Genomic DNA, 19,151 nt, shown 5'->3' on the forward strand with positions numbered 1-19,151 from the left:
TGAATCACAGGGCTGACTGTGCACTGAGAAATCATCTGGGTGGATGATATCTGCTCTACACTCCCCATTCTTTTTTGGCAGAAGGGAACCCCAAGGGAAATTACCTATCTGGAGGTATCAACAACTGCCAGCCACCACTCTCTTGTACCAGTCTTTGGTTTTCTGATGGGATTATAAAAGCCCCCTTCACCGAGGTGCTGGAGTAGCCACCACCGTCGTGCCCCCCATGATGGAACTGCCGCCCACGCGGGGCTGGGTGCTCCTGGCACACGGGCTCCTCTGTTGTGGATCCCTGACCCTCTGTCCTCACTTCTCCAGCTGTGTGCTCACCAGGGGGATGCTGGGTTTGGATCTGTTTATGCCGTTTGTACTCAGCATTGAAACGATGTGATTTATTTGAGTGTTACATAAACCAATGAGATACACTGGAGGCAAGAGAGAATTATTTCTGTGGGTTAGATGTTTTGGACAGAGGAGCTCGCTACGAAGTACTGAGTGTGGCAAAGGGAGGGGCAAATCGGCGTCCAGAAGGACCCTGAAATCAGGTTCTGTCACAAGATAACCTCAGGAGAATGGGTGTGGTTCGTGGCAGATACCTTGGAAGTCCAGTGGGCGTGACCACAGGCACAGAAGACATCTGGGCCTCACCTCAAAAGACTGGCATAACTTAAAACCATGTACATTGTAAGACAGTTATATGATTCAGAGTCAAATAACATGTTTACGTTTATGATTTCTCTTTTGACTCGTGTTTCAATTAGTGAACCAGAAGTGAGCTCTCTTTCCTCTCATCTGTAGTGCACAGAACACTCTTGCTAATGTCAATAACCAACGTCAAGAGTAACTGGTGAATTTTAACAGTTCTAATTTTAAATTATATCCTATATAAAGTGATAGGAAAACTGGGAAACAGAATTTGACGAATATATAGGTTCAACTTGGTAGTAATATAGAGACCTCTGTTTGAATTCACAGCAGGAAGACTACTTTTGGGGGCGGTGGGAGTCCAGCTGAAATGTTACCATTAAGCCTTCCGAGTAACTTCTCTTTGCAGCTGAAGTTGGGGTGTTGGGAAGTTTTTGTTGCTGTTACCACTCTGACGGGGGGATTTTAAAACACTTTCCCGAAAGAGCGATCTAAAACTCCACTTCTTCTCTAGTGCCGCCTCTCCCGGGATGCCCTGTTCACTTAGAGAGGGGGCTTACTTACTGTAGGGTGGCATGGCTGTAGAGGTCCCCACTGTACACAGTTCCTGAAGAGGCACAGTCCCTGCCGTCACATCTTTGATGACAAGGTCTCTATGAAGAGACACGCATCGTTTCCCCAGTTTGCAGGAGATGAGCAGAGTGGTCGCAGTGACTCAGTCCCTCTACTGGTGAGTGAGTCTTACTAAATTTTGTCAAATTCTTGTGGTGCTGGAACTCCCAGTTCTTATGATAAATGAGCCAGTGGCTGTGTACTGGGATTCACACAGATCACTGGGTGAGCCACGTCTAAACAGTAACACTCAAGGCTAATTCCTGTCCTTCACAGACTGTTCAATCACTTTTAACTCTTTAAACTTCAATCACTCTTTAACTCTTTAACACTTTTAACTTTTTAAAAAGTGATTTAAGTTCAATCACTTTTTTTTTTAAACGTAAGTTACTTCTGGATTTAGAGCTACATTTATGTAAATTACTTCACTTTACATTGGAGAGTGTGCTAATAAGTTCTTCTTTCAGTCACCCACAAAGTGTTAAGTGGATTTACATCATCAGGCTCACTCTTCCGCAACTTCTTTGGAAATCTGGGTTCCCTTCGACTCTATAGCATTGGAGACTGGAGGAGTTTTAGCTCCCAGAGTAGCAAAAGCTAAAGGGTGAGGATATTTATGCCAGGAGCTCTCAGTTCTTCATTTCTTTTCCTAATTGACTGGTTTAGTGAAAGCAATTTTTTTTCTTTGAAAGCGTTTTATTTTATGTCACTTACATCCCTTCACTGTTGATTCAAAATTGTTTCCCATAATATGGGTGTAGTAAAAAGATTCCCACCGACCAAACTTCTCTGATAAGTTTGTATTTGGAGTGCTTGACGTTTCTTGCCTGGGTGCTTGATTTTCACCTCCTTGTTAATATTGAGCAATCAGGCATCTTGGCCTGCTGGGCCAGGGCTGCTGTAGGGGACCCGGGTCCCTCTGGGTAGCCAGGAGGCCTTAGCAGTTTGTGTGACTTTTACTAGATCGTAACCAGGCCATGGTTCCTGCAAGGCAGGCTTTCTCAGTCTTGGCACAGTTGACAGTTTGTATGGGCTGACTCTTCGTCGTGGAGGGCTGTCCTAGGCATCATAGGATGTTAGCAGCATCCCTGGCCTCTACCTGGTAGATGGAGTAGCACCTCTCCAGTTGTGACAGCTGAGAGCATCTCCCTCCATTCTTGCCAAATGTGCCCCGGGAGGCAAAATCTCCCTGGGTTGAGAACCTCTGCAGGACGGACTTCGCTACGGTGGTACCGGAGCTCGTGTCTGCCCTGTGGTTTCTTCTGCTGCAACCACACCAGTCACCAGGTGACCCAACTCTACTTGTAAAGAACCTGGGGCCCAGTCTGGGATGCTCCGTCTGGATTGGAGATGTGATGGACTCAAGACTGTGTGGACTCAAGCTTTTTGCCATCGTTAAGACATTTATACCCTCTCCCTGTCTCTGCCTTCTTGATAGGAGGGTGGTAACTTTGAAGATCTCTTTAGAAGGTGTTTTTTGCTTGAGATTGGCATTCCTTTATACAGTTTTAGATATAAAACTGTGCAGCTTTTTTTTGTTGTTGATAATTTGGCAAATCAAGTAAAATTGTTCTTCAGGCTTAATTTTAAAAAATGAACTAAATCATAACATCTCTTACTGCTCTCATCTTTTGCTTATGAAAATTATATTTCCAAAAAGAAAAAAAAAAGACAGTAACCTCTCTGAAGGTCATGACCATGTCTTAAAATCCTAAATTATTGCCAAAAGCCTTACATGCTTTTTGCTTGTTGAAAGTTTCTGCTGTATTCTTGTCAACGTGAGTAATCTAAACGCACTTCAAATTGAAAAACAGGAAGACCAGCCATAGGGCTCTAGACAGGGGCTTATGCCCCAAGGGACATAAGTGCCACAACCCTGGTGATTCCCCAGGAAATAAACTGCACATTGGGTTTTTCTGTGGTATTCCTAGCACATACGGTGTGGTTTGCAGCCTTTGATCTATACCATCTGAAGGGCTTATATTTCACAGCCGTTACGGAACACACAGTACAGTGTCCATGGCTGTCGATTCTGAGGGAGCAAGCCATCAAACTTACACCGATTTTGGAAACACTGCTAAGATACATTTGCCAGATACGTGGGTTCAAGCTCTCCCTCATCCCATGATTCTGTGTGTGAGGCTGAGTATTTAGAAGCAGCCTAGAATTATGGTCAGGAAAGGTTCTTTACTTTTTGTCTGATATAATCACCCCAGCATGATCCCAGATGATTCTTGCATTCGTGGGTAAACATCATTTGTCACTCATAATAACAAAGTGGGAAGAGGAGAACATTGACATACCTATAGATAATACATGCACTGTTCCTGCATGTGTCACAATTAGCTGTGTCTTGCCCAGTCCGATATGAAAGCCTACAAGATAAGAACAGGAGAGCATTACACGTGGTGGCTGCTGGCCGCTGGCTTTTCTGGAGCACACGGCTCCCATCAGATTCTTTCCCAATGCCATTGCTCGTTAGGGTAATAGAAATCGATCCGTGTGTTTCCCATTTTGCTCCTGTCTCTGCATTTATTGTATACAACCAATGCAACCTCTATAGCTGATATGTAAATTAAATCTGGGATGCGAACATAAACTACGGGATGAAGTAAATAATCTGATTTTGTTATAAGCAAAGGGAATTTGGGATGTTTCAGTGCAGCTTGATATTTATGGTGTTTAAAAGAAACTTTGATGGGAAACCAACCCCAGACCTTCTGACTTGTTTCTGCCCCACCACCCCTTGGCCTGCGAGAGGAGGGGTCTGCACACTGGGGCCCTCAGGCGAATCCCACTCTGAGCCAGCAAGCTAAGATTGAATTTTACATTCATAAATGGTTGAAAGAGATTGAAAGAATAAGAATATTTGGAACACGTGAAAACTAATGAAATTAAGTTTTCAGTGTCCGTAAATAGTTTTAAGTTTTGATAATAAAGAATAGTGAACATTTTTACGTTAGTAGCTACACTACTCTTGGTCTGCAAATCCCAGGATACTCACTCTCTAGCTCTTTAGAGAAAAAAATTTGCTGACCTGTGTGGTAGGGTATCGTGCTGCATTCATTGTCAATGCCTTCTGACACCGTCCCTGGCTACATTCTCTGGTGAGTTCTGTCAGCCCTGTGAGACTAGACGTTTTTAGGAGGAGAGGTAGGGGTGCTGATTCTCTTCCCATTAACAGAAATAACCTTAGAGTATTTTTTGGAGTATATTCTGGAAGGTTGTATAGACTTAAAGGTTTGATGAGAGGATTTTCTTGAATCTTCCTCAGCCCAGTCACCCCAAGAAGCTAGTTTTGGGGAGCTTTCATTATGTTTCTCCTACCACTCTGGCTGGCCTTCCCTCTCTGATATTTTTAACGTGCAGGCGTATTTTATTCTGAATATTACTTTGTGCTAAGGGACAAACATGATAACCAGAATCTGTTAAATTAGTGGCAGAAAAAAAGCTTCCATCTGAATTGGCTTATACATACTTTGGGGGCACATTTACATTTGGAGAGTGACTCAACAGAATAATAGTGCTCAGAAGGTTTTCTGTCAACATGGATAGTCGATATTTTATCACTTTCCCTATGTAAACTTCTCTTGCACGTGTCATGGATTTTGAATTGAAATTAACTTTTGTTTTCCTCATTATATTTGGTGTTGCATAAACATTTGACAAAAGGATTTTCCTCTCCGTGCCATGTTGTCGCAGTGAGCTTTGGTGAACTCGGACTTGACCTTTGAGTTCTGTGCATTTCATTTGTTAATCAAGTGACAATATTCTGTCCTAAAGTGTCGCCAGTCAGTGCCTGCGGCCCATGATATTCGAGCCAGAATTGGAATCACCCTGTGGCTGCGTTTGTGTTGACCTCTGTCCCCCATATTGGACGCCTTTGGATGCCCACTTGGGGACTTTTCCTCTCCCCTGAGCTTTGTCAGGAGGAGAGCAGGGAAGAGCTTGTGCATCACACCTTCCTCTTTCCTTAGCCCTTTCCTCCTGATGACAAGCCCCAAGGGTACATTCCTCCTGAACCTTCCTCCCTGGCTCCAGATTTGTTCAACCCATACCAAGAGTCCTCTGTGTTAGACACTGACCTCCATTCTCCCATGCCTTATTATATGTAAAAGGCCTTTCTCCATCCCACTGATTTTACTGGAGCTCTGTCCTAAGCTCATGTCTGACCGCGGTCATTTTGTATGGTAAAATAGGCATGGTACTTGAGCACAAGTGCTGGCAATGACGTGTTTGCTGCAGGACGTGCTGTCCCGCTGTTAGGCTGGGCTGCAGACGAGGGACAGCTCCTCTGTGTGTTGCATTGGTGTGTATTAAGCACCAGCCAGCGAAGAGGATATGTATTAGTTTTCTGTATGCGCTGGTCACATTCTAAAGTTTAGGCTTTTAAAAGAAAACAGACGAAATCAAGGGCATTTCCTAACCTTTATTTGAGGGGCATGCTTACTGGGCTCTAAGGAAAATCCGACTTCCATGCTTGCAGAACTTTCCTGCTCGAGACCTCAGGAAGAATCTGCATCAGTTCTCATCGACACCAACACCCCTTCCTTGCCCAGGAGCATGGAGTTCCCAAGTGTCTCACTTACATCAGAGCCTGGAGTCCTCGAATTAATTACGCTACCTCATTTTACAGAGGAGAATATAGCAACACTTCAGGTCTGGGATCTCATTATTCTTAGACCCCAGGCTTCTGATGCTCCGTGATGCCCTGCTCGAACCTTGGGACCTGTGTTCTGCACTTTGTATAATTGCCACCTTGGGATAGTCAGTGAGTCCAGCACTGACAGGACAAAGGCTTCAGGCACCTAAAACGCACAAGAGAACTCTCTTCCAGGACCTTGGGGTTCTTCAGTTATAAACTGCTCTTTTTAAAGCCCTTTCTGAACAGACTGTTCTTATCACTTGGTAAAAAGCATGCATTTTTTCCCTGTTATAATCAGTAAGCAAATAATGATTAAGTGCCATTAGGTGTCAGGCATTATTCTGGCTACTGAGGAGACATTCTGGAATAAGATCTTGTCCTTGTCCTCGAAGCTTACAGCAGAGTGGGAGAGCCAGACGGGCAACACATGCACACATGAGTGAATGAATGAATGGCTTTGGAGACGGCTCGTTGTTAAGGAAATGTTGTACAGGTGGCTCTGGCTCACCCCCCGAGGACCCTGCATTTGGAATGAGACCTGGATGATAATGAAAGGGCAGTTAGTCATCTCCAGATCTAGAGATGAGTTTTGCAAACAAAAGGGCCATCACTTGTGAACATCATAATGGGAATGATGTTGGCATGTTTGCAGGACAGATAAAAGGGCCAGTGTGGCTAGAATAGCTGGAGCACATGAGAGAGGTGGGAGGTGAGAACAGATCATATAAAATAGGAAGCTCTTTGGACATTGTTGTAAATTTAATGGGAAGCCACTGTAGAAGTTTATTTATACGTGGATGACAGAATGACATGGAACCTACTTCCTCCTAACCTTTACTCTCACTCCTCCCTTTCTATCACATCATTTGCATTCAATTTCTTTTTTCTCCCTTCTTTTATTTGTAGCCCAACTTAACTCACGCAATCCTGAGATACAGTGTGGTTTGGCTGATGTCTGTTGATTAGAATCAAGTGAGTCATAATATCTGCTTTATAGAGAGACATATCTGTGTGTGGTCCCCCCTTTTTTAGCTAATTTAAATGAAAATTTGGTGTTCCGCCATATTGCCACCGTGTGTGAGAAGTGTTTTCAAGATCTCATTGCCACGAACTATTCTCGGGAAGACCCTTCAGGATGTTTCCATGGTTTTGTTAAGGACCTCTCTTTTTGAAAGGATTCAAATGTTTGGAGTCCAGAAAGGTAGTTCATAAAAACGGATGTCAGTGAGAGATTAATTGGTGGATAAAAGTTAAAGTGTTGTCCTTGTGTCATATGGTTAAGTCACAGGCTGCCTCCAATAGCTATTGTTAATCAAGGTATGTCCACTACAGTTTTATTAGGCATTGAGGGTGTTCTTAGTAGAGGGCTGGAACTGTGTGACCCACTGTGCTTGTTGCTTTGATAATCCATCTCATTGTCCTTGGGGCTTACAAGATGTAGGGTTTGGCTTCGCTGATGATTTTATGGTCCCATTAATAATTGCGTTGCAGAATCTGAATGAATGTGTTCTCCAAATACAGACAAAACAGATGAGTCCTTTCTACAGGACAGGGAACACAGAGTGCCATTATGGAATGTCCCTATTTTTTCCTTCTCACTTGGAAACAAGTCATAAAACCAATACTTGGAATGATTATCTTTCTGGATTGCCACTGCCAAAAAGAGAAGCGATCCAGAAACTCTGAACTGCTGGAGCAGATGCTTCTCCAGTGACAGGAGGGCTAGAGGTCTTTTGTGATTAGAAGTTTGGAGAAGAGGGAGCTTAGATTATTGATGTCAAAGCCACAGAGGGAGAACATCTTGATCAAAAATTAAAAATTTCCTGTCTTGCACATTAATTGCTACCTTTATAAAACTCTCTTCTCTTTTGTTTTGAGGAACCTATACCTTATATAGGTTTATAACCCCACGCCTGTCACAATGCCTGGTACACGCTGGGTGTTTGGTTAATACTAATTTATTAACCCAATAATACAGTCAGTCTCTTGTGTTCTCATATTGAAGTCCAGTAATGGACAAATCTAATGAAAAAAATTCTCAGTGCAAAAAGCATATGAGGGGGCTTCCCTGGTGGCGCAGTGGTTGGGGGTCCACCTGCCGATGCGGGAGGCGTGGGTTCGTGCCCCGGTCCGGGAGGATCCCGCGTGCCGTGAAGCGGCTGGGCCCGTGAGCTGTGGCCACTGAGCCAGCGCGTCCAGAGCCTGTGCTCCGCAACGGGAGAGGCCACAGCAGTGAGAGGCCCGTGTACCGCAAAAAAAAAAAAAAAAGCATATGAAAAGTATAAATTATGAAAAGTTCTGGTTCTCACTTTCTAGTGTAAACCTCTTTGGATCCCAGTGATAGGCATGCTCACTGCAGACATGGATTTTTTAATGCACTGATCTTTGCAGCACTTGCTGTTTATCATCTCACTACAGTTAGTTGCCATTTGTCAATGTTCTGGACTCAACAGCATATATTACTGTGGTGGGGGGAGGTGGGGGGTGGAAATCATAACATTCAGCACCAAGGACAGCGCCGAGAGTCCGAGGTGCCGTTTCTCCTGTTCCACTGACCCTCTTGACTCCCATCCCCCCAGATCTCGGGTCTAACCCAGGGACCATTTCTGGAATCCCGACCCTCTCCTTCCTTGATGCCCTTTGGACACTCATTGGTCAGGGTGGGCTTTATTGAAAGGTAAAGGAGACTCGACTTCAGTTATGAAGTTAATAGGGATGTAAAGAGAATGGACTCTGTGGAAAGCACAGAGAGGGACTGTTGTTCTTGATTTGTTAAAGCAGAAGGTTTTGCTCGAGCTGATTTTACAAGGTAGTTTTGGTGGAGTCCAGTATGAGAGTCATTTCCACTTCTGCTTTGTAGTGAAACAGATTTCTTCAGAAGACCTTGCTGTACTTTCAAGAAAGCAAAAGGAGTGTCCTTTATAGCAGACAGCATGGAACTCTAGTTGGGGCACCCCCATTTAAAGAAAACGTCAGATCCTCCTTTCTTACTGGCCTAGAATTTTTCAGGTTTAACTCAGAATGTGGTTCACCAGTTTCTCTAGCTGCCTTTGGCTTCTGAGGACATCTGCTCCAATTCTTTAGTTGTCATTATCAAAAATTCCTGAAGGTAAAAATATACTTCTGTCCACTTGCATAAAATAGACAGCGTCGGTGACAGTTTTGGGTCTGCAAGTCTTCAGTTAGTCCTGTTGCACGTCAGCAACAAAAGAGGCAATGAGGAATGGGATTTAAAAAACAGAAACAAAGAAGGAAAGGCAAAGGGCAGAGCTTGTGTGGAGGTTTTTGTCACAAAGCCTTAGGAATGATCCAACGAAGGAGGATGTCTGCCAACTTCATCCTGAGCTGGACCACAGGTGTGTCCTGGGAGGCAGGGATGGAGAGCCGGGGACAGGGGGGACAGGCGGCGGCATCTGCTTTTTCATGAACGCATCACAGGGAGATCTAAGATAGCTGGGCCCTGGGTGGTAGGAGAGGGCGCTGCAAAATATCACAGAAAGGTCACCGGAAGCTTTCTTCCTGGCTCCATGTCCAAGTGGCTCAGTGTCTCTGAGACCTTGAAGATGGGGCCTGAGAGTGGAGACTGACAACCCTGTGTCTCCACTCCAGCCCCAGCAGAGAAAAATTGTTTGGTGGAAAGGTCCGGAAAGGGAAAAAAAAATGTCTCTTACTGTGCCTGCTCTCAAAAGCAAAGTCTGACAAAGTTATAAGCAGCTCAGAGAAGCATGGTTGGCAAGTGGAAATAATTCTATGGTATTGAATTGTAATCACTGGTACTGGATTACTGAATTGGCTTTAATGTGCTGTTTCTCCTGCCACATCTCACAACACTGTTTTCGCCAGAAGATCTTAAGTTGCCCAAGGAAAAAATCTTTTCTCACATTCCCTGGGGAACAGTGGATGGAGTGTTTGGTTTTAGATTTCAGAAAAGCATTCTCCTCTCAGCCAGCCTCACCAGTGTGTAAGCATGCCCCTGGAGGGGCCCCTCCTCCACTTCCACTTTGGGACATAGAGCAGGGCGCACGGCACAGGACACACAGCGCAAGTGACCCCGTTGCTAATTTGTGGGTCTTTTAAATGACACGGTGATTTTCAGCAAGTTTAGAGCTCTTCGCATGTAAGCAAAAGACACGTTTGGGTAATGTTAAAATCAGGGCGTGGTCCTTTAATTGGGGTCTTCAAAACATTCCTTCCGTAGGGTATTGAGTCACTTTGAATTAACTCAAAGGTACGTGTTAGGCCCTCTGCTCACTGTTTGCTGCAACAAAGAAAACGGCACGGTCTCTGCTCTCAGTGATCATTTTATGCCCTTGCCTAATTTATTCTCCTCGTTTTGATCTTTCTTGTTCTTTCAGCCTTCTCACTTCATCTTCTCACTATTTTTTTTCCATCCTCATTCTAGGCCAGGTTTGTGCTGCAGCCGTGCCTTCTTGATAACCGAGCCATCATTTACGTCAGCATCTTAAAGGGCTTTTCCACTTAATAGTCTCAAAGTGACATTAATTAGAGGCATAAACTGATACCACTGCTTTTGTCGGGGGAAATTAAATTTCAAAAATAGTCACACTCAGCTGTTTTCAGTGACCATCTCCTATGTTTTAAGCCCACCTCTGGCAGTAGTTTTGGCTTGTTCCTAAGTCTAATTTCTCACTAGGAATTTGCCAGATTATGTCCTGCAACTGGAGTTTAGTTCCTATATCAGCTGTTTAGTGGCTAAAGTGAATGTAGACTTTCCCCATATAACCGTGGAAACTCAACGATATCTGTTTTATTAACTTGAGCTATTAAATGCCAGGATGTGGGGGACATCCAATTTAAGTTTGTTAAAAAAATATGACACCAGTTTTCTTAACAAATGCCAAGAACAGCCATTGGTCAATAAAAGGCAGTACTGGCTTTCACTGGTGATGGTCTGACCAGGTCCCTTTTTCCCAGTAGCTGAGGGGAGCCGTTTTGTAGCCAGTGGCCGACTTGCTATGTTAGGCTGAGCGATTCTTTGTTCATTAGTGGCCTGGAATCCCCAAGCTGACAAAGCAGTTTGTTTCAAAGACTGAGGTTGCAGTTTGAAGAACACAGACTTAACACTGACCCCAGATCTCTTCACCACCCCTGCTTTCCCCTGCCTTAGGGACGTCTAAGTGCGCTGGTCATTGTGAAGCCTTTTTAGAATTCTGCACCGTCACTTGCTCTTCAGGTGCCCTTTGGCCAGCTCTCAATGACTTTCCTCCACCAGCATTCCCAGCATTTGGTATCGTCATGGCGTGCTTTGCCTTTTCCTTTGTTTGCCCAGCCAACATCTGGCTTGCTGGTCACAGGAGAGGTGGAAAGGCTTTGGATGCATGGAATGATGAATGAAAGAGCAAATGAAAAATAAAGTTATTTGGGAAGGTAACTTTGTCTCCGTCAATCTATGAGGGTTGGTTTGATCTCTGTTTCAGTGGAATTTGGCAGCTCTTGACATTTCAAGAAAGCTTTAAAAGACTCACTTCCATGTTTTCTGTTTATTACCCTGAATATGGTAGAGCAGCGCCTGCACCAGTTTCTTGGTTATAGTTGCTGCATTGTTTGTATTTAGAGAATTTTAGCCAGCAATCATTTATTCCAGGACCCTGGTTTCTCTCTTCTCCTGCTCTTTGGCCTGTAGATGTGAGGTCAGGCAGTAAGGCCATTCTCATTAACCACTGGTTTCCTCTGTTTCTAGTTTCGTCTTCTGGACTTCTTTTTGGAGGAAAGGGCTCTCATGGAGATTGAAGGACATCAAATACTTCTTTCCACACACACTCATGCAATCCTCCTGAATTTGAATGTGTATGTTCCAGATGTCGCTTGCCTAAAATAAGAGTTGTTCTGGTTGGCACCTTTAAGGGAGATCCATTTTTGGAGTCCTGTGTTAGAAGAAATAATCTCTCTACAAACTTGACTGTTAGATTTCACAGCATTCTCTGTTGAGTCTCAACACAGCTGAAAAAACTTGAGGGCTAGCCTGGGAACTCTAACACCATCTATGATTTTGGCTTGTTGGAAATTGTGCAGAGGTCCAAACAGATTACTTAGAAGTGATGTTTTAGAGCACAGCCCAGTCATAGCTTGAGCTGGATCTTTCTTCTTCCCATTCGTGTTACCCTTACTTAATTTTGTCCACTAGAGGGTGAAGTTCTCAAAATTGTACACGCACCATTCTCCCAGAGCCAATAATTGAGATGTGGACCCTTGAAGAACGAGCTCTCTATGTAACCCCGTGTGAGCTTATTAAACACATCAGGATGATTTTCAGTAATCCTAGTTACTTCCGTGTAGTGTTCTGATTATAGACTTTCAAGCACTTTGCTATAAATTAGCCAAAGTAACCAACTGGCCTTCACTATGTTTGCGTGTTCAGTCCATGGGATGGTTCTTGTTCGCCAGCTTTGTGCGTGGCCCTTTGCTGGGGAGCAGTTGCTTGGATGAATAAAACACAGACCTTAGGGCTTCCCTGGTGACGCAGTGGTTGAGAGTCCGCCTGCCGATGCAGGGGACACGGGTTCGTGCCCCGGTCCAGGAAGATCCCACATGCCGCGGAGCGGCTGGGCCCGTGAGCCATGGCCGCTGAGCCTGCGCGTCTGGAGTCTGTGCTCTGCAACGGGAGATGCCACAGCAGTGAGAGGCCCGCGTACCGCAAAAACAAACAAACAAACAAAAAAAAAAAACCACAGACCTTGCCCTCACGACACTTAAACTCTAGAGGACATTTGTTTCCAAGATAAAGGAATTGCTCCTCAGTTAACGGAGTAAGTTGTGTCACTTCAAAACGTAGCACTCCTTCCGTGGGGCAGTTGCTGTGCTCGTTCACACCAGCATCCTTGGTCTGGACCAGCTCCGCTGTTCCCTCATAGGCTGCCCAGCATGGCTTCTGGCAAATTCCCAGCACCCTGCTCTTTTCCAGATCATTCCACAGTGAATGCTGATGATGTCCAATAGAGGTGTCTTTCTCCTGTGTGGCTGAGAGCATATTGGTGGCCGTGGACACAACTTCAGCCGTCTTCCCAATCCCAGCACATAGTTTGGTACCTTCTGGAGAGCAGGGCTGGAGCTGTGCTTCGTAAACGCCGGCTTCTGTCGTGACTGATAGAAAGTCAGTACCCTACCTCTCTTCTCTGCTTTAAACTTACCACCGTGGAACATGCCATAAATTTGAGTTATGATTTTGCTTTTCAGTCTGTCTCTCCTACTAGAATGTCAGCACCCCGAGGGCAGAGATTTTGTCTGTTTATTCCCTGATGGACCTTTAGTGCTCACATTGGGGTCTGAAGTGTAGCGAGTACTCAAGAAATATTTTTGAATAATGAACAAGTGAATGCATGAATGAAGAATCTGCCTGAGTATCTGCTGGGTTAACTGATACCCACCCACAGGGTGGTCAGTCCTCTGATGTTCCCAGCTGGATCCGGTGAAAACGTCTGTCTAAAAGTATTACCCTGATGCCATCTTAAATTTCCCCACACAAGTGGGAAAGGTCAGTCATCCTCTGCTTCCCACACCCAGTTATTAAAATAAGTGGCTTAGTCTGCACCTAAACCAGCTCCTCTCCTCACCCCAGGAAATGTCATTTCTTTATCCCAGAAGGAATCCTGGTGAACACGTTTCAGTGGCAAACACCATATATAATGAACTCGGTGGCTTTCTTAAGACGCCGTTGACAAATTAACTTTTATTAGCCCAGCCCCCCAACAAATGCGGTGACTCTGTTATTCTGGGGAGGCTCTGGCTGTTAGGGAAGCTTTTAATGCTTGTTTTCATTACAAAGAATTAAAGGGAAGCTATAATGGTGGTGAATGGTGCTGCATGGCCGCCAGCATGGGGAGTCAAGGCCATTCAGCCTCTCGTCCCCGGGGGTCGGCAGCAGCTGCCTGCCTCTCCTCCAGCGTGGGGTCTCATGGTCTGTGCCTCTCCCTGGGCCCTGCCCCAGCTCTCTCCTTCTTTGCCTTTACACAGAGCCATGCCTGATGAAGAAGAGGGACTGTCTTCTTATTATTGCATAGTCATTATTACTCCTATCAGAAATACGTGGAGATTCGAACAGAGACAGGCACGGAGGTGAACACTATTGTCAGGGCAGGACTTTTTCTTTAGTGTTTTCTAATCCTATTTCCATAATATAAAATCATAATATGTAAAAATCGGGGCGGATATTAATTATTATTTGGCATGTAGAACTGCCCAGTTATATTACAAATAGGGCAGAGCTTCCAGTTTCCTTCACATATTCCTGAAATCAAGGAGATGCTAAGTTGCAAAATGATGGCAATAATGACAAAAAAGTCACTGGCCCCAGAGGGCACCAGGATTAGCTATTAATAAAGGAAACAACTTCTTAGGGCTGAGCTGAAGCTGACTTGATTAACTTGTTTCCTGAGGGAGAGATAAAACTAAAGCTATAGTTTATTGAAAATTAATGAAAATGAATTTTGGTGGCATTGCTACCAAATTAGAAGGAAAATATGAATGTGAGTATACCGTATGAAAATGAATTTTCCTTCTGTGCTGCCATTTTCTTCAGCTGTAGTATTGTCACTTACCATCTTACAGAGGTTTTAATTTGAAATAATTAATTATGTGTGTTGGGCAGTGGTTCTGATGGTAAATAACCACAGAGCTTTTATCTTTGATGTATAATTTCTTTTGATGTATTTTTTTTAGAGCACGTTAGTTCACAATTTTAAATCAGACTTCCTCTCCGTGAAGCTTCTGTGCTTTGTTTCAGAAGCTTGACATTGCACTCGTCTTTTAAACAAATGCTTCAGAGCTCTTGTAGCTGAAGATTAAAATCTTCAAATTTTGGTGTCAGCAAGTATAAAATTCTTGATGTCCAGTTATGAGACTTTCATCTGGGGAGCCAGTCTAGTGCTGTAACCAATGAGATACTGACCAAAAAATCTACTCCATTTTGGGTCAAAACAGGCCCAGTTTTATGCCTTCTTTACCTAGAGGAACTCATTTTTCATAATTGTCCATTCAGATCTGTCTTTTAGAACACAAGTTTGCTTGTTTTTATGGTGCATTAAAAACTTTGCTTCAGCGTTTGCTCACATGAATGTGGACATAAATTAAGGTAGAGCTCGGGTGGCACACAGGACTAGCCACTTAGGTGACAGGCAGTACGTGAAAGCTTTGAAGTGGTTTCCCCGGGAAGGTTGCTCATGGATGTGGCTGCTGGTCCCTGGACTTCCATATCAACGGCTTTGATTTTGCTGAAACTGCCTCACAGAGGGGCTTCCTCTTACTGATTAGGAATCCTTAAAAACATAATTTATTACCGGGATCCCTTCCAAGGTGCTTTCTGCTCCCTCCAGCATTAAAAGTGTGCTTTCTCCAGAACGTAAATCCACGTGGACCTTACCAGGTCTGGGTGCAGGAGCCTCTTGATCCCATCCAGTAAAAGGAAGAACCCAGAATTGGCAGGAGCAACAAAAATGTCTGCTTTTCACATCAGTGCAGACATCTAGGCTTCCCATTTTCAGAGGAGGGAGAGGATACTGCTGGGGCCTGGTGGGTCTAGATGTGAGTTCTGTCTTTACTATTTCTCACCAGTCTTGACCTTGGGGCTGTTACTTAATATATCCAAGCTTTAGTTTCCTGGTGGAAGCAATTCCTACCTTACAGTGTTCTTTTGGGGATTAAAGGAGACAATGCAGAATGGCCACCATATTGTAGGTGCTCAAAATGGATGAGCTTTGTTGGTACTCTTCCCAGAGACACACATTTTGCTGGAACTCTCCCCCAGAGCCAATGGGACATAGAGCTCAAACCATTTTTGCGTAGCTTAGCAGAAATTGTATGGGGTTTAAAAAAGAAAAAAAAGTATTTGAAAAGGAGAACCTGCATTTCATTTCTCTCTTTTTTTAAACCCGAGTTCTGGGACACAAATCCATAAATTCCGTAAACGTTCAGGCCGTGCCTTGAATTGCTCATTTTATCTACGAATGGGGTGTCTGAATGGCCTAGTGGCTCAGTAGTGAGGCTTTTATTCACCTACCAACTTAAAAGGCTAGGGAGGTATTTGAAATCTCTTTTGGCATTCTGCACAGGAAGATTATTTAAATTACATTTGCAAGTATGTGTGATACCTACATGAAGCCCAAAGCAAGAATTTGGAACCTGTTTTATAGTCTCATAAATATATGTGCTTCATTTTTCATATTAAGGACGGAAAGGCTTATTATTGCTTAAAAACTTAAAAATGGTATTTACAATGTTATATACATTTAAGCTATAGGAAAGACCCAGTGCAGCCCTGTGTATTAAATGAAGAAAATGCTAGAAGAGAATATCATACATGCTTCTATTTCAAAATCATAAAACACGGTAACTTATACTTGGACTTTAGAACTTGAATATTTTATCACAAATATATAAAAGTCATTAGTTACAAAAGAAAAAGAAAAAAAGGGGGGTTTCCTTGAAGACTATTCAAAGGATTGCAAGCTAGAAGGACAGAGGCCAGTTACAGCATGTGTAGCCGTGGAAGAGATAAGGGATGGCTGAGGCATCGGGGAGAAAGAAAACCTAATAGTGGGACCACTATGTGCGTTTATTAACCGACATCTGTAGAAAGGGCCGTGTTACTTTCTCTGTCTCTCTCTCAACTTCTCTATGTATTTACAGCAGTGGCTGAAATTATGAAATTCTTGGACATCTCTGGAGGATTGGTTCTTAGATCAGAAAGGACCCTTGAGGTCCCTTGTCTCGTGTGGACTGTCCTCCTTTCATGTGGGAGCGTGGGGCTCAGAGGGGCGAGGCTAGGATGAGCTGGGAACAAAACCACGTTTCCTGACTCCACATCAGCTGCCTTGGCCGTAACACCAAATAACCTTGCCCCGTACACTTCTCTGAAAACAAGCACAAAGCTGGAGGTCTCCATTCTGTAATCCTCAGCCCTTCCTAATCCTTGGAAATAAACCTGCCTTTGGAGTAAAGCAAGAAAATCTCTCTGAAGGTGTTCACACCTACACCCTTGCATCACCTCCCTGCATTTTAGCACCTGGAAGGCTGCTTCTCAGTAACAAAGTAACTTGAAAGGAGTTAACTTTGCACACACAGTGTGCAAAGAGAGCCTGGTCCTCGGTGTTTTATTTAATCTCCCAGGGAAGCCCAGGAGGGGCGGGTGTTCTTAGGTCTCTTTCACAGAGTCAGAAGCCTCTGGAGAAAGGCACTGGAGAGGTTAATAACCATCCCCAAGCACATGTAGGACAGGGAGGGATGGGGCAACGTGGCCAGCTCAGGACCAGTTGGCTGCAGAGCCCCGGTCATTCTCGGAAAATGGAAAAACCACGTGAACAGGAGGGAAGCTCAGTCCGCTGGCTGGCGTGTTTTAAAATGCTTTGGGTTGCAACACATGGGCAGAGACACCCAAACTGATTTCTCAAGAACATTAGAAAATGAAGTGCTGACACCTTCCATCCCGCTCACATAGGGAGCCTGAGAGGACAGGGGTGCGGCTGGCAGGAGGAGAACCTTTTTGTTTTTGAGCTTGACGCTGTGTGCTGCTCTCGGCTCACACACCCTCTTTCCTGCAATGCGCTGTAGGGCCAGACACCTGGGAAGGCAGTGCTCACATTCCAGAGACATCCGCCAGGATGCTTGTCAAGACCTCAGAAGCACCCACCTCCCCTCTTTGACATTTGGCCATTCCAGCTAACCAGGTGGAAAACTTTGATCTCAATTAATTGGGTGGGTTTGGGCAAGAGTAACCCAGTCTCCTTCTAGAGGGCGCACAGCCGACCTGAGGTGGGCTTGCCTAACTGCCTGGCTTCCCCCTGGGCTCCGGGTGGGTGGGAGGCTGCGCGCCTCCTGCTGGGACCTCCGTGACTCCGGGCTACTCCCTGGCTGCTGCAGTGATGCTTGATTTTCCTGTGGGTTCATTCTGCTCTGTGACTTAAACAAATTAAATTGTCCCTCTATGCTTCCTCTGTAATTGCGATGCAGTGTTTATTCTGTTTGGGCATATGGATAATTAGAGAAAATTTGGAGAGATTTCTCACCCCTGACAGGTCCCTCTGAAGACTGCCTGCTGCTGTGTGATCTGTCAATATAAGGACAGAAGGTAAAGCAAGTATGTAATTTCTGTCCATCCAGCGTGAATATCTAGGCGAAAGCAAGTCACATCGTATAAATAGGTGTTGTGATGACCTCTTATTGCTGCTGGTGGGAGAGTGAGACCTCTTCCACATCATGTATGTATATGCAGTGTAAATTACAGGTTTGTGTATAATACACACGTACACGCCCATGCACACTTCCCCAGCAGAATCCTGAAGGTTTGATGGGCTGATGAACAGATAAGCGTAGGCTTGTACAGACAGAGTGTCAGTGACCTGGGAACTCTTCAGAGGAGGGCCTGAGTTCTATGACTTCCCCCCCACCATCTTGCCTGACACACTGTGCAACACTAGGAGACTCCTGGTAGAAGCCTTTTGAACCTGTGAATGAATGATACACTCGTCTGTGGGGCAGTCATACCTGGGATTGCCCTGCGCCCATACTGTGACCTGGTTTCAGGTCGAGGAACTATGGTTACTACACTTACAGGACCATGTCGCAGGAGCTGGCAAACTGGCCCAAGTCTGGCTAGCGCCTGTTTTTGTGAAGTTTCCTAGGACCGTGGCAGTACTCATTCGTACGTGTGTCGTGTATGACTGTGTTGATGATGTAGTGGTACACCTGAACCACTTGAACAGAGACTGCACGGCCCTCAAAGCCTAAAATTGTTTCTGTCTGGCCCTTTGCAGAAAAAGTTTGCTGACATCTGCTACACTGGAAGCTGATCCTGATTTCAGTAAAAATAGATCCTGCAGGCCTAGGTCCTTATTTCTACGTGTACGTACCACACACACACCCTCACCCATTCTGTGGCTGCCTCTGTTGTCAGTGATTAAAAGAAAAAACAAAGTTGAGCAAACGTGACTACAGGATTCTACACTGGGTTTGTCTTAACTCGGGGCCGTCCCCAGACCTTTGTTCCTATCGCCTTTGCCTGCAGAGCCACTGAGAGCATGCCCTCAAAGGGCCCCTGATCTCAGGGCAATTCCCTTGGCTAGTTTTTCCCTTTCCTGTTGCTATGTGACTTGGACTCGGGAGAACGGGACATCCCCCCGTGGAGAAACCCATTTCTCAGTGAGGTTGAATAGGACCCCATGACCGGGAGATTGAATCACTGGATTTATAACGCTCACTGCAAGCTACCAGGCACCTTGGGCTGGTTGGTTACTTAGGA

General features: G+C 44.8%; 2 protein-coding genes across 3 annotated transcripts in view; one reads left to right on the plus strand and one right to left on the minus strand.

Moving 5' to 3' along the window:
- Positions 1-19,151, plus strand: part of DOCK1 (dedicator of cytokinesis 1) — a 540,262-nt gene that overhangs the window by 228,683 nt on the left and 292,428 nt on the right. The window lies entirely within an intron of this gene.
- Positions 1-19,151, minus strand: part of INSYN2A (inhibitory synaptic factor 2A) — a 37,594-nt gene that overhangs the window by 12,267 nt on the left and 6,176 nt on the right. Inside the window, exon 2 of the mRNA XM_082637869.1 lies at positions 3,561-3,632. Within this exon, the coding sequence (XP_082493995.1) occupies positions 3,561-3,632 (72 nt within the window). The remainder of the gene's footprint in view (positions 1-3,560; positions 3,633-19,151) is intronic.

Source organism: Mesoplodon mirus (genome assembly GCF_964341445.2).
Source record: "Mesoplodon mirus genome assembly, chromosome: 2".
Taxonomy (NCBI): domain Eukaryota; kingdom Metazoa; phylum Chordata; class Mammalia; order Artiodactyla; family Ziphiidae; genus Mesoplodon; species Mesoplodon mirus.